This window comes from Camarhynchus parvulus, chromosome 2, assembly GCF_901933205.1.
Source record: "Camarhynchus parvulus chromosome 2, STF_HiC, whole genome shotgun sequence".
NCBI lineage: Eukaryota > Metazoa > Chordata > Aves > Passeriformes > Thraupidae > Camarhynchus > Camarhynchus parvulus.
This window is the reverse complement of record NC_044572.1, coordinates 52,910,635-52,927,423: the sequence shown is the minus strand read 5'-3', so window position 1 is coordinate 52,927,423 and position 16,789 is coordinate 52,910,635. Positions and strand designations below refer to the sequence as shown.

Genomic DNA, 16,789 nt, shown 5'->3' with positions numbered 1-16,789 from the left:
GTGCTGCTAGTTGTGACTGCGTGGAGCTGACTCCAGCAAGGTACTGATGGATAGAAGCCTCATTAAAGCATTTCCCAGGCTCCATCTTTCATGATTTGCTGATTTGCTGTCATCAAATGTAGGAAACAAGGAAGTTCATAGTCAGATCTTTTGAATTTAGATTTCAGAAAACTATGAAGAAATGTAGGTTTTATTGTCCACATCATATTCTGGATTTCATGGCATTCACGTGGCAGAAGAAGCTCTGTCTCATGGTATAGGTCTACAGCATCCTTCCAACCAGCTGAAGCTCTGACAAAAGTGACATTCCCTACATCAATAAACACTCCTTGCATGAAGACCTGCAGACCAGAAATAGGTACCACAATGTCAGGCAGATTGCCATGAGTTTCTGCTCCTCTTGAGAACTATCAGAGTAGGAAAATATTCCCAGAGGCATGAACAGATCACAGGATGACTGTAAGCTATGAATGAGATACAAGCAAATACGTTCTTATGTCTCAGACAAGATATTTCCATAGGAAAGGCAGGCATTGTGCAAAGCCCTGATGAGAGCTCACCTGTACCGCTACAGACATTTCTAGTTTTTCAGGTTCAAGAAAGATAACTTCCCTCTGGAGTGAATGCAGGCCAAACTAAGCCCCTGACTTATGGCCTACAGAAGAAAGTGACAATTGGAAGGAGCAATACAAATGCTTGGAGGCCTACCATCACTTTCAAGAAAGGGATAATTTGTTAAGGTGAAGGAAAAAAAGGAGCTATTGAAGTAAAGAAAAAATATGGTAAAGAACACAAAACCATTAGGGACTTCTTTCCAAGAAGGCAACCTCATCATAAATAGTGTAGTGGCAAATGTTCATTGGTGAATTGGTGGGAAATCACGCATGCTCTTTATATCCCTGCATGTCCAAGGAATCAAACTCCTGCCTTTCATCTCTGGCATCACCACAGCGAAAAATATTTATACATTATATAAATGCCCTTATTTACATAGTCTGAAATTGCATACTAATTTTAGCACCAAGGTACACAATGACAACAGCAATACCTTCCTTAATCTTTTATTACTTTGAATCTTAAATACTAAAGGCAAAAAAGATTTGACAGAGTTATAGCTAAGACCTGAACATCTTCCTGCAATACAAGGTAGGCAAATAACTCTTAGAAAGATTAAAGGAAGAAATTAACTCTTAAAGTTTTACCCTGTGACTGAAGGGTGTTTTACATCATTTATAAGCGTGGCCAGAGGTTGTGTTTAACATAGGAGCTGTGCAGCTAGTTTTAGTGGGACAAGGGGATGTGATGGCAATAGCAGCAGTGGGCTATATTCCCAGTTTGTGACAGTCATCTTCATCAGATGGCAAGCCCCTCAGGAGATGAGATGACCCACCAAACCCTGGAGGTGCCTGAGGCTGTCAGCCCTTTTCAGCAGTGGCAAGAGCAAGGGAACACCTTCTTGAAGATCACTGCAGAGCTTGACATCCTCATCCCCTGGGGACTGGGGACAGCAGTCATATGAAATGGAATGCAGAGATGTTGCCATGGGTCCCAGTGGTTTGAAGCACCCACAGGTGCCCTGTCAGACCCAGAAAGGATTTTTGCCCCCAAGGTAGATAAGACATGGGGCATTTGGCCACTCTTGGAAGCCCCTGAGATGGCCCCAAGTAGGGTAAATTAGGGTTTGGGCATCTCCTCGAAGGTGTGAACAGTCTGTGGGGCAGGGAGGTGACAGGTTTTACTCACATGCTCAGGAAATAGCCAATAGCTATGTAAAATTACTTAATTCCTTCTAATCCAAATGGACAGTGTAAATGGCACACTAAGCATATCCTGTTGTGCAGGATCTCCTTTAGTATACAATATACAGAGAGCATATGTGTCCATGTTATAGATGTCTGGGACAAATTAAATCACTGAAAAAAAAATATGCCAAAGAAACTAGACTGGATGTGGAGGTGGTAAGCCCTAAGATACAATATTAGAAAAATATGGATAAAACCCATGAATTTAAACTTATCTACTTTTTTTAAACAAACAAAATAAATCCCAGCATCATACAGATAACATAACCACAATGCAAAATAAGTATGGTTTTCCTTTAAGCCTTTGAAACAGAAGTACAAAGGAAAGAAAAACTAATTGGCTATATAGTCTCATTTTTTTGCCAATAGATGCAATAGCATTAGAAAATATAATTTATGTCATATCCTGTATGGTGAGTGGTTATATGAGAGTGTAATCTGGTGCACATCTTAGTAATCTGGTTTTATTTCCTATTATATAGCTCTCTTCACATAGATTTCATTTGGTCACCTGGGGTTTTATTGTAGGCTGAACATTACCAGTGGAAGACGACCACTTGTGAGTGAATTTTATATTCATTGTATCTTAAAATTCAGGGCAAAATTGTTTGTTCAACCAGCATGTCTCATTATTTCACAGTTTCAGTATTTAGGAAAGACTGGTAATACGAGACCTGTGGAAGACACCAATCTATAATCAAAAGTCATATGTCTTTCAAAGGCTGAGCTGTACACCAATGACATCTGCACCCAGAAATAACTCTGGAATTAAGTACAATCACATTCCTGCCTGAATCGGTGTCTTTGGGTAGGTATTCTTAGTTAACTAGCTAAAAACTGCTAGGAAGTAGAAATCAGCTATTATCCCAGTATGATGAGCAAACCAAAAAGTCCTTCCTCTCCAAAGTGGGGTTCACATGTCCTGGTTACTAGGAACAGGACTTCTTTCTTTTTACAAGATAGGAGATGGTAATAGTTACATTATTCAAATATAAAACTAAATCTTGAACTACTAAAAACTCTTCTGCTAAAGATATTAAGCACAAGAAGACAGAAATTTCCTAAATTATGATTGAGCTTTCAATCTTATATCTTGGCTTTTTAAACAGCCTCTACAAATTGATCCTTTTAATATTTCTGTGTAATTATCAGTCACTATATTACAAAGTGTACCATGGATTGGAATCTTTCATTTTGTTTTGCATATATTAGGTACCCTATTTTACAGTAATTTTCAGTTGACTACTTAGAGTAAATTTAGAAAAATTATATGACAAAGCTCCAAACAGAGTCTTCAAAAAAGAGAAGAGCACTTTTACTAAGGACACATCTTACTGCAAAGAAGACTGCATTTGTTTAATTCATTCATCCTGAGTTTTAAAATTATCCGCAATTTACTAAGGCATTTAACATCGACAATGTATTCACAACAAATCATCAGAGCATGTAAGTTCCTTGATTGTACCCAATATCTGAAATCTGGTGTATAAATAAATAAATAATTATTTTTTGCCTGGCTTTCAAATTATTTGTTCTTGGATATCAAAGGTAAATAAAATTACCTATAAATACTGTTCAAAGGCAAGCAGGTAAAAATTCAGTATGATACCAAGGATTAACTTTGTTTTCAATTACAATATTTTTCTTTCTTATACAAGATTTTGTTAAAAAATGTTTATACACGAAACAAAAAATATTCAGATTTCTGAATTTTCTGAATCACCTCTACTTATAAATTATATGCACTGTAATAACCTAATTCTTCTCTCTCTACAGTTTAACCCCAAACAACCTCCTTGGTTGTCAAGCGTAGAAGACTTTATAATATATTCACATGTGATATACCAGTGTAATGAATAATTATGTTATTGTATATTATTATATTTCATTGTAACTTGTACCCAGTATAAGATTAAGTTCAAAGAGTAAGATAAGACTTTAGACTTTTAGCTTCTAAATACAATCAATGAAACATTTTGATTCATACCTGTGTACACTTGGGGAAATGAATACCAATCTATGAAAATACTTGAAAATGAGAAGTATATGCTGTGCCTTAAAATATAGCACCTGAGTGAAAACTTCCTACTTAAAAAAAATACCAAAACAAATACAAAAATCTAAAAGTAAAAAAGTAAATGCAAATTCATGAAAATGGTAATATTGCCTCAGGGATATTGTTGTGGGTGATGCTGCTTTGAGTGGTAAGCTTTCTAGCAGCGAGAATCTGAAAGCCATATTAAAACAGTAAACAAGGTATTGCTTTCTCTCTTGAAGTCAGCTGGAAGGATGATTCCAAGGTATCACCACACTAGCTAACGTTTTGAAAAGCTTAAAATCTGTCAGAACAGTAACTCTTAGAAGATAAATGGCTTAACTGGAAAACACCAAGGTGGGTGAGCTACTCCACCAATTCATTGTTTTCCTCCAGTAAGTTTCTCTACATTGTCATTCTTACAAAAGTGCTTGAAGGGTATGTTAAAGTGGTCTCTGGCAGCCTAACACTGCTATGTAGCCATGTCAAAACTACATTTTACCCATGTATTCTCCCAACACTTTTAGAGGCAGTAGAAGCTAGAGCAAGGTATCTGAATCTACAAGGAGCAAAAGAACAGGTCAGCATTTCTGATGTTTTTTTCTCAGGAAATCCAAGCAAAAATGGGGAGTAGAAAAGTATGCTATTAAGCTCTACATTCAGCATAGAGATAAAACAACTACTAAATTATACAGTGGGGACATTGATTTGTGATTACAGAGGAAGTCAGAAAGTAAAACTTCCCTTTCAGAAACTACAACACAAGTCCTCATTCCAGCCTTTTAAGAATGTACCAAAGGTAAATACTACCAAGACAATTCTGTGGCACTTTTAAAAAATTTTTTGTCCCCCTAGGTATGAGCAAATGTGATAACTAATATGATTCAAGTTATAGGAGAGTTTTCATCATAGATTCACTTATATAGGGATCTATCTCATAATCAAAGCAATGTAGCTTAATTTTTTAGCACTAATCTTCTGATTTCTTTAGAATACTGTTAAATTGCTATGAGCCTGTACAAGCTTGCATGTCTGTATCTGGGCTCGAAACAGCAGATGTGTGCATGAAGTTATGTATTGTATAAATTGGATGATGGGAATTGGGTATTAGTGCATCATCAGCCTTAAAACCTTTTTGCCCCACATGTTTATAAATTGTTCTGTCTGTTTTCACAAATGGGCCTCATTTTCTGTTCCTTGTGATGTTTCTAAAAGCAGTCGGCAAAGAATATTAAAAAGCTTGTTCTAATCTGCAAACTTCTGCTTCATTTCATCTCTACATCTAGTTGAAAACCGATGAGGAACACTCCACAAATAATTTTTTTTTTGTCCTGCCAAAGGTACAATCTCTAAATAACTTTAATTCAAAGCAATAAACTCACAATAAATTTCAAAATTCATTAAGTTATCAACTCAATTTGATAGATCATTTATTTGCTTTTTATATGGGTAATCTGCTTTTATTTTCTCTGTTCAGTCTAGTTTCAGAGAGCCAAAACATGGATTCTGTGTTTTCTTAGTGAATTCTGTTCTGTACCTTAACAGACTCTGTGTCAGGGAGATTTTTCTAATCAGGTCTTGACTCAATGCCTAGTGTTTCAACAGATCCTGGATTAAGCTAGTTATTCTGTCTTGGTTAAAATATTTTGCACACTATGTTAGGATGGACAAGCTATTTTTATTTGCCTAAAAAAAAGTTTATGCTGGCAAAAAAAGTCAACATTTGAATCAAATTTGGTGACCAATAGCAGATAAATAAAAGTCTGGTAAAAAAATAAAAGGAACACCTAGTCATAAAACATTTGGGAAAATTCTTGGGAATTTCTTTCTCTCCCAGAATCACAAAAGAGTTCCAAAATAGTTAGCGAAATGGCAGAGGGCAAAAGAGGTGGCAGCAATACATTACTTTTGATAGCTCAAATTATTGAGGCATCGTTTAGAATATTCAAGACCCGCGTCAAAATCTCCATTTTAGTTTTTGATTTTGTGTAATATGGCATTAATTTCTGGACTGGAATTTACTAGCAAGAGTGGTAAGTATAAGGAAGAGGAACAAAAATATTTTCAAGTTCACATTGACTAAAAGGACTTAAATATTCCCTACTTCAGGAGTTATAGATAAATTAACAAATGTACAACAGGCACACTCTATCTACTGATGGTTGGCTCTAAACAACTGAACAACTAAGCTAACTGTATAAGCCTTATTTTGTCCCTTATTTCTATCCGATAATTCTTTCATAAACTACAAGGAAAAATTGCATCAAATGTCACAAAATATGAATATTATAATTTGGAAAAAAATAATACTTAATTGTGAATTCTATTATCTCAATGTTTTGCATGAAGAAGTAAGAAACATAATTTCATGGTCTAAGAGACTTGTCCAGAGTCAGTCAGGAAGTTTGTGATGCACTCTATATAACTGCAGTTTTTCCTGTATTTATACAGTACATAGACTGCAATAAAAAATACAGTGTAACAAAACTGTAACTGCACTGTACTTACAGAAAGGACCTGAAAAGATCTGGGCAATTTACCCTATATAGTTTGTCAAAAAGTTATCTAAATAAAATTTTGGTCATGTAAGTACTTTCATGGTACAAAAAGTATTTAAACTTCATGAAAGACACAAAAAATATATAATTTCTGTATTAAACTGAAGATAGAGGGGTTTTAATAATTAAAGTAATCAGGCCTTTAAAGACAGATATTTGGCATATATTTGCCAAATTTTCCATCTTTGAGGACTTCTGAAAAAGACAATCTATAGTCAAACATACTGAAGAGTTAAATTGATGATATTCTATGATCAATGTGAATAAAAGGCAAAGCACATGACCTAATGGCCAGTGCTGACCACAAAATTGTTCAGTTTAGATTCACAGAAAACAGTGTAATTTCAATCACTCTTACCATGATGGGAAGGCAGGGCTTGGGTCAAGATGATATGAAGGAAACACAAATGAGGATTAGTCTACTCAGTATCCTAGCGATTAAGTAAAATTTTCTGGATGTTTAAAACATATTCTTTCATTTAGTGAAACCAACCCTTTTTTAACTGACACTAGATTCCTTTTATTATCCAATAATTATTAAAGATCATAAAGATATATGAAAAATGTATGTGTGTTGAAGTAATTTGGCTGTTTTACAACACACCCGAGGCATGCAGACATATCTTTTTAATCACACACCCTGAACTGTGTGAGCACCTGGCTGTGCTTGTTACAGAGGGAGGGTTAAGAAGCTACTTTCTAAGTTATTGTTATTTATAAAGAAGGAAGTGGGAAACACACTCAAACAGAAGAAAAAACCACATCATTTTAGACAAAGTTGAATTTTAGGACAATGACATTGGTGGAAAACTCATCAATTTATTTGGCTATTCAGTCAATACTTCACCTTTCACCCCCTCCCTACCCCCACCACGTGACAGCAATGAGTTAGTATTGAGTTAATGCTCCATCAGAATTATGTCCAGTTTAAATAAAACCCTAGTATAGCTTAGGACACATGGAAGAAAATGTGAAGAAAATGTAAAGAAAATATTCTCCAGTAACTAGAAGTAAAATTACCCATCAGCATTTAATACCTCAACCACAGCTTTACTTGACTTATTATGTACAAAGCAGAAAAATGTCCCCACTTGTCCTCTGAAAAATTTTTATTTTTCCTCCCTATATGGCAGTACCAGATCCTGGAAAAAATATACAATAAAATAAAAACAACTTTGGTTGTAAGATCCTAAAGACCAACAAAGAAACCTAGGGTGTGATGAGAGAAGAGTCTGGCTCAGAGACCTTGAATAGCAGTTCTGGAGAGCCACTTATTGAGTGACCCAGCCAGTACTGGTCCCAGTCAGTACTGATACTCAGTTACTTTAAGACTGATGGAAAAGTCTTCTACTATTTCTTAATTCCCTCCAACAACTGAAGACCTAGAACTAGGTAAGAAATAGCTGCATTTTCTTCCCAAAAACAACTTTAAAAGTATTAACTGTGGCACTTAGACCATTCCTACAGGTATAAAAATTTTTAAAATATGTGGTAGAGAAATACTGTGGAAACATATGACAGAGGAGCAAAAATGTTAAAAGGTTTGTTATTGATATTTTACTTTAAAATTATTCTTAAAAGATTCCAAATTAAAGCATCATTCATTAAAAAGATGCACTAGCCTTTCTACACAAGCATGAAGCCAATAACATATTCCTTGCCATTCCCACCATCTCTTTTCTGCTTTTGCAATCAGTGTGAATATACTGTTTATATATTTATTAATTTTTTAGAGTACTTTGAGGATAGCTAGGTGAGCTGTCATACATTATTTGTGTAAGTTCCTGTAATGGCCATGGACTCCTCAAAATTGAAATCGGCTCTGTGAATGTAAAAGACATAAACAGTCAGCCCTGATGACTAAAAAAGACAAATGAGGTCATGGTAATGCTGGTGAAACTGTTTGTCTCCAATGCACCATAAATAGTGAAGTGAAATTAAAATTTTTCAATCAACACTGGTTATGCACATGCTTGCAAACACACACAGACAGGCACACAAATAGGAAAAAAAACCTGATGAGAAGTGTTGCAGTGAAGCAGATAGAATCAGAATTTCAAGCGAAGGATGTTGAAAAAATTGTTGAGATTTTTTATGCTGTTGTTGCTATATTGAAGGATCTTCTAGCTGCAGGAAATAATGGATTGGAGTACAGACTTCCTTAATTTCCTGCAAACTTCCTCCATGTGGAAGTCACTTTTCTCTGCTTTATAGACCCACTGAAGCTTCCTATTCTACACTCACAGTAAATGGTCAAAAAAAATAGCATGTAAAACTAACAGCCATATTTGCTCCCTGTATTGAAATGCTCTGATCAAATACATAGACACACCACTGTTTCCTTAACTATAACTAGTCTTCCACATACATGAAGAAAATAGGTATAAATACATACATAACAAATCAAAATAAATATTTAAAATAACAAACAGAGTTTTCCTAAGAAATTCCTTCCCTGAGGAATTAAAGTAGTTTTCACTTATTAACCAAGATCCAAAAAACTGCAAACAATTAGTTTGGTAAGACACAGAGTGATTTGTCCAAGGTTAACGAAGAACTCTGTGGCACAATAGGGAAGTCCTATTAGATTTCTTGCCTCTTTGTCTTATTCTTTAAAATCATTCTTCTAAGAGATTGATAGCAATTAGTCTCCACGGAACCATGACACCATTTAACGAATCACATACAACAGGAAAAGCCTACCTCTGAAAAAAAAATCTTTCCTGTTTCAGTAGTATATTTGTAATGCACAGTGACAGGAGAAGACCGGAAAAAGGGACATTTCTCCTGAGTGGGTTGATTAATTAACATAAGTTGCCTGAATTCAGTCCAAGAAATCTATGTCAAGGAGGAATCCTGCACTGTGTTTCCTAACTGAGCTTGGAATAGTCCCCCAAAAACTTTATCTCAAGAGCAAATCTCAGGAGCACAGAAGGAAATTATGAAGCCAGGTATGAAATTGGCCTTTCTGAGCAATAAAGTCATCCTTGATGCACATCATGGGCCAAAGGAGAGGCATTGTGTTTGTCAACTCAGGAAATGGGGATGAGAAGAACATACAACATAAACATTATCAAAACTAGAATATTTGTTTTGTCTGGAAGAGGTGATTTACACAACTTCAACAGTTATACTGCTTCCTGTTTGATCAGAGATGATTCCAAAGTCTAGGCTTACATCCAAATCCCCAGTTTGCTAAGGCTTAGAAGGGGTCAGAAATTAAATTTAGTTCACAAAGGTTCCTGCTAGTTAATAAATTCTAAAATGGTTAGTTTGTTAGGGACAGCTGAATACATAGTGGTTTCTCATTAAAAAAAATAATATTACAAACACTGTTTTGACTTTAAAAACAACCAGCAGCCTTTAAAAGTCAACATTAGAGACTAGATAATGCAGAAGCTGGAGTATTATTATCTGAGTTTCCCAAACCATATAAGGGGACTGTAATTGAAAAGGTTTGGGAAAGACTGTAGTGCATCCATTAGTTCTTTTCTATGTAATCAGTATGGGTTGGGAGCATCCATTGTGCTCCATATTGGCACTCAGAATACTCAGTGGCTTCCAGAAATCCACATACTCCCAGTCTTTGTAAAATCCATTACTCATTGGCAAAGTAGTTCAAGACTAACCCAGATGCCAAAACTTCTTGAAATTTTGTCCCTTCACTTACCTGTAGTGTCTCTGTGCCATCCAGTATCATCTGAAATATGGCACTGTATAAAACATTATTTTTTTTGTCCCTGAGAGTACTTTCTGTGGTCTACATTTCTCATTTGAATTAAGTGTGTAATTTCCCCTTCACATCTCTGTGGAAAGGGCTAAGCATAATAGAGCTGAGGAAAAGATACTAATGTTAATCACAGAGTAAGAACATAATCCAAGTTGGAAAGGACTTCAGCAGGACACCACTGTTACTTGGATCAGGTCAGAGTCATGTCCTAGGTCAGATCAGGTTGGCCCTGGCTTTACCTAGCTGTTCCTTGAAAATGTCTAAGAACAGAGCATGCAGACATCTCTGGACAACCTGCTCCACTGCCTGGCTGTTGTCATGATAAAAAAGATTTTCATGATATACAGGCTGTATCTCTCTTGACCATCATCCTCCCACCATGTGCTCCCGATGATCTTTGGAGCACTGCCCTGAACTAAAGATTATTAAGTCACCTTCAGGTACATACAGAAACAGAAAAGATTCATCACTTCAGCCCTACAATCAGATGAACCAGTTCTGGCAAGAATGACTCAAACAGGGCTCTCTCATGGTGTTGCACCTTCTATATAACAAGTATATATAGTCTATATAACATTCTATATGACAAGTGTATGTATATGTCAGTTCAAGAACAACATCATTACATGAAAGTATGGAATTATATAGGTGAAACATTATCCTAATGAAGCCACTGAACTACCATAGAACAACATTTTTCTTCAGAATGTTCTCACAATCTTTTATAGAGTCACTCTAAGACGCAATGAACTCTCTTTTTCACATTTGTTCTTGAATTAGAGATATCTTGATACTAGTAACAGCAATGCAATCTATTTGTGCATAGACATTTTTCATGAATACTTGAAACAAGATGCAAGGTTGCTTGCTTTCCTACCATAAAGACACATTCTGAAAAGAAAAATTACTAGGAAAATGTTCTTTGTAGTACAACTTCTCCCATCACCCTATAATGCACTTATCACCACACAGTATAATTTACGCTGGGAATCACAAAAATAGCAAGGGGGAAAATGAGGAAAGAACCAAATTCAATAACCATATCAAAATATATTTAAGCAAAGGAGGAGTATTAATTACCAAGTCCAACCTTAAAATTGTAGCCAACACTAATATCAATGGCAAAACCCATTTCAAGCTGCAAGATCTCCAAAGAAGGACTCATATACAGGTTTGAATCAACTCTCAAACTGGGGACATGTCTGGAGAAGGACTACTGCAAATCAATATGCTAGACACAGAGGCCACCTGTGATACTTGGAGCTGAAATCTGCCAGCATGGTCCACTTAATTAGTGCCTGTCACTGCACTCACAACTTTATTTGGTAGCAAAAGTCAGACCTCTGTCAAGAGCCTCAAGTGTGATGTCCAATTCAATTACTAAAGGACACATTAAAATCTGGTTTATATGGTTAAGAAATAAGAGCAACTTATTTTATTTTGGGATTAGAATCTCCCCAGTCCCTTAAAAGAAAAACATTTTCAGCCTATTTAGTTTCAACATTCATATTAATAACTTAATTTTCCTTAATAAGCAATCCTGAGACAGAAACTAAGAGCTTAGTAAACTTGTTCTCTACCAAATACAAGATATTAAAATATAACCACATTAAAAAAAACCAAAACCTTCTATTTCTTAACTGTCATTGAGAAGAAATTATCTACTATAGGTTTTCTTTGCACACTCTTCCCTGTACTCTTCAGACATATCATTAAGTAGGACAAATCCAGGGTACTTCCATTACTTATCAACAACAGTGGCCAAATTCACTTTAGTTTTGGGACAGTGTAATGCACTGTCTTTCCAGAGATATCAATAGGTCCATTCTGCTCACACTGAATAAGTGTTCTTCCCCTTTCCTCCCCTGTGTCTCCCCTCCTTATCCTCCCATGCCAGGAAAGGAAGGAATTCTACTTTTCCTGCTCAAATATCCAATAATCATTCCAGCCATCTGTTTCAATACAAGAAACTCTTCATAGAAGTCCATCTAAATGGCAAACCATTAGAGACTAAGATGATTTATTTTAGTTTAGTGCAGTGTCACTAGTTTAATAAAATAAAAAAATTACTAAGGATTTAGGAAGTACTATGGCTTACCTATGTAAAAACTCACTCTCCTGCCAATACATTCTATCGCTGCTGACAGACATTAGAACATTCCTTTCATCTCTTTCTTCTTCTTGCAGTTTAAGCTATCCCCTTAAGGAGTATTTGCTTTCTCTAAGATAGATTATAAATTGTATGCAACATGAAAACCTTACACACTTCCTCTACCATCTGTAAGGCTTTTATTTCTACTTCTTAAAAAAGAATTAACTCAAAAACCTTTTACTTGTCTTTTCATTTTGGGTAAATAAACCAGGATTACTTTTCTGTAAGAAAATTCTTTAAAAAAGGACTGTTATTTCCAGATATGTGCATCTAAATTAGAGAAGCATTTTTCAATACAGTCAACCAAACATTGAAATCTAGTGAGACCAAATGTGGAATGCAAACTGTGATAAAGAGCAAATATGGAGCATACACATCCACACACACAAACACCCTTTCTATTCATGAAGAAAACATGATCTAATACAGAATTGGTTTATTTAAAATAATTCTTTCTGTATCCCAGTGTGATTTCAGGATGTGAATATAAAGATAAATTTTATGGGTCAAATTCTTCTTAACACTACATGTGCTCAAGTCAACTGAAATTGATGACAACTGGATGCCGTGTCAGAGGAGAGGAACTGGCACAGGAAATCACAATGTAAGGAGAAGTTCTTATAAAACTAGACATGACATAGTACTTTGAATGAAGGAAGAAACAATTCTCGATGTGGTCTGGGAGAAAGAAAAGCAGAGAGAAGCAGAAAATTTGACCCAATACCTAACAGGTTATCAGATAAGGATCAATTATCAAAACCAAGCCAACTGCAAGATGTTCATAATGGCTGTGGTTGAACCTAACTCCATTACATAACAAGTCTAATGGAAGGAAAGCTACAACAGTTCCTGGTCCATTTCTCCTGGTCCATTTAGAGTTGTAAAGAGGAGAGACTAGTTTATTACTTTTGTGCATACTTCTGTATTTTTGGAAGTTCAAAATAGCTATTTAAGACTTCATTATGGCAGAGCTTCATTCAGTCTTCAGTAAAAATTTCCCTCCTCTTTTGTCTTCTTTTGGTTTTTTTTTCTTTTAAACAGAAATGTCCCTAAAAGAAGCCTGGGTAACTTGCAAAATCAAACTAAATGAAAAACAGATTCACGTATTCATGTAGATTATTTAGCAGTAACATTTCTAGCAGTGGGAATTTGCAAATATTATCAAATTGATATTCATGTTATGACAACTGACCGATGAAAACCAGAAGCTTCTGACACACGTTTTAACCCATTTTTCTGCTACTGGAATGACTATTCCATCAATGGAATGACTATCCAACAAATGTCAGCCTGGTTAAACTTTTATTCATTTGAGTGAAATGTGAAGATGCGTCATGTCCTCAGCTGAGTTCCAGAATCACTCAGGATGTCATGTAGCATTTAATTCAGCAAAAAGGATTAAACATCTAACCTGGAACAGCTATCTTCCCAGCTGTTGGATGATTCATTTCCATCACAAGCCCATTGTGCAGTACCTAGGAAAACAAAACAAAACAAAACAGAACAAAACAAAACATGTATGTAATATAAAATACAATCAGTTCCTAAACTCAAGAGGAAAAAAAGAGATAAACTATGTTCTTCCACGGACTTTCTGAAAATACAAGGAGCTACAACACAAGTGGTCTGTTTAATGTGAAGGAAAAAAGCTTTGATGTTTGACACTACTTTTTATTCATGCAGCTAAATAAAAGCTTCACTAAGACTGCACATGTCTAACATATCTTTAAGGTCTTAGAATCATCATCAAACAAAATGAGCTACAAGCATGTTATACTTCCAACCACCAACAGACAGCTGGTACCAACACAGAATGACTGTTAAAACCTTCATACCCTTTCATATTAACCTTCAAAATGTACTAATGGCCTATACATAAACTATGTTCTCTTGTTTGTTTTTGCACTGCTAGTTTTGAGCTCATGATGGATCATACTGTAAAATGCTGTGTTCATAGCTTTTACAAACATTTTGGAAAGACTAAATAATTTTGATGTTTTTTCTATTATTTTGAGTGGGTTTGCCATGCTTCAGGCCCTGTGTATATCTATATGGGGTGATTATTCATCACAATTTTCAGATCCTTGTTATTAACTTCAGCCAGAAAACAATGTGTGATACCAAAATTGTCAAGTAACAGAGAAAAAGATATTTATAATAGCAAACTCACTGCTCTTGTTTATATAGTTCTGCACTAAAAGCCTCTAAACAATATTTATAATTTCTTTATCTATTATTCTTCCATCCTTGTAATACTGTTACCTTAATCATATAATCACAATTACTTAAAAAAAATAGATAGGCACCCACTAAGCAATTATTTTCATATCCAATGTAACAAGTCTAGAATGTCTTGCCAAATGTACCAGGTATAGAAAATGAAACATGGGAAAAGCCTTTTAAGTGATCATCTATCTATTCACCTCGTACCATGAACAACACAGCAACCTTGACTATTAATGACAAGTCCTGGTCTAATTATTCTTTAAAATTTCAAGTTAATAAGATGAGAATTTTCTTATGTAGTCTGCACCTTGTTTTGCATTTTTATTACTAGAAATTTTCCTCCTGATACATAATCTAAGTGTCTGACTATTAAACATCTTTATTCTTGTATTTCCCCCTAATGAACAGAGAAAACCAATCATTATCATCTTTATAACATTCTTTTATGTACTGGAAGATTGTAATCACATCCTTCCTCAGTCTGTTCTTTTCTAGACTAAACAAAACTAATTCCTTTAACCATTCTTTCCAGGTCAAATTTTGTGAACCCTTTATCTGTGTAGAATAGCGTGCTTAAAAAATTCCTATTCCTGAACAGGTGGTGTCAAAAGGTCAGGTCAGCTTTCTCTTAGCTTGTGGGATAAACCTATTTAGCTGACATTTAGAAATCCAGATATTTCCAATAATAGATGCTGGTGGAACAATGTCTCTTCACTGGTCTAATTGCTTGGCGGTATACCAAATCATTAGTTCTATTTCTATTTCAGAAGGTTAAAGGCAGTTTTAGTAGACATTCAAGTGAGACATCCAGAATTATTTTTCCAAATGACAGAATTAGAAAATATAATTGCTTTTTTTAATTCATATTTAGAATCTTTCCAGTAATGCCCTTCATCAAACAGTATTGACAGTTTGGCCTCCTTTCTTCACAATTTATTTACACAAGCTTGCTTTACGCATTTAATTGATTATTTGGGACCTGAATGCAAGAAAACACCTTCATTTGAACTTGAAATCCACAGCACGCTGAGGTGAATAAGCAGTTCTTTAGATGGCAAGTTAAAACATGTACCTAAAAGTGTCTCCAGTCATTTAAAGAAAAGCATACAAATTGTCTAGCAGCTACTCAAGGGTCCACAAAAAATCATGGTTTTCTCTGTTCTGAGTCTATAAATTCTTTTTCTCATAAGACAGACCTAAATTTCTTTTTAAATACTTTTTTGGTTAGACTCAAATTCCAGATCCCTTTTCTTTACCGAATGAACTACAAAACCCCTGAAGTATCTTTGAGGATCACCACTACTTCTTTTAAAAGAATTGCTTAAGATGCAGTCAAGCTTCCTTATTATTTTCATTATTAATACAGTGTTGAATTTTCCTCTCAGATATATTTTTTACTCAAAACACTGAAATTTCTATTAATCTTATTTTCTACAGCAATTAAGCCTATATTGATATACTCAGTTCCAACTTTTCTTTTGAAGAAAACAATCACCAAGAAATGACTGGTCAAGAACTGTGGATGTTTTTCCTACATCAGCAGCACTGTTTAAAATAACTGGGTAATTTCCCATTCCATTCATTGCGCTATTAGGACTCTCAAAAACAAATAAAAAACGCTTCACCAACTTCTCATGTGCATTCTTAAAAAACATGAAGGATTACTGTAACATTCTCATCCTTTACCATCAAGGACAAGGAAAACCAGAGGAAAAGGTAAGAGACACAACTCAATGGTTTTCTCCTCAATTGTCTTGTATAGCTGAAATGGTCATGATGTTTCTGATGTGGTAGAGCCCTCTACTGTGTCTGTATTCACCTGAGCTCATAATAAGGAACTGATTAACCAAGAGAATCACATAAAAGATTATGGCAATCAATAGATCATTTTTTTTTTCCATATGGGTTATTTTGCAGGGTAGAAATACTATATGGTCTATTACCACATGAGATTTTCTGAATCAAATAATGTTTGGGAGGCATTTTACAGTGAGATCACCATAAAGAAATCAGAAGCACAGTCTTCAGTCTTTCAGTAAAAATCTTTTAATATGTACCAGGAACAGTGTGGCCAGCAGCATGGTGAGGCTATACCTTCAGTTCTACATCCAGTTCTGGGCCCTTCAATTTAGGAAGGACATGGAGGTACTGGAATGAGTCTAGAAAAGGGCAACAAGGCTGGTAAAGGATCTGGAATACAAGCCCTGTGAGAAGCAGCTGAGGGAGCTGGGGTTGTCAATCCTGGAGGTAAGACCTATAACTACCTAAAAAGAGGCTGCAGTCAGC

General features: G+C 35.3%; 1 protein-coding gene across 1 annotated transcript in view; it reads right to left on the bottom strand.

The window, feature by feature from the left end:
* Positions 1-16,789, bottom strand: part of SUGCT (succinyl-CoA:glutarate-CoA transferase) — a 315,155-nt gene that overhangs the window by 37,609 nt on the left and 260,757 nt on the right. The window contains exon 13 of the mRNA XM_030966674.1: positions 13,689-13,752. Coding sequence (XP_030822534.1) covers positions 13,689-13,752 — 64 coding nt within the window. The remainder of the gene's footprint in view (positions 1-13,688; positions 13,753-16,789) is intronic.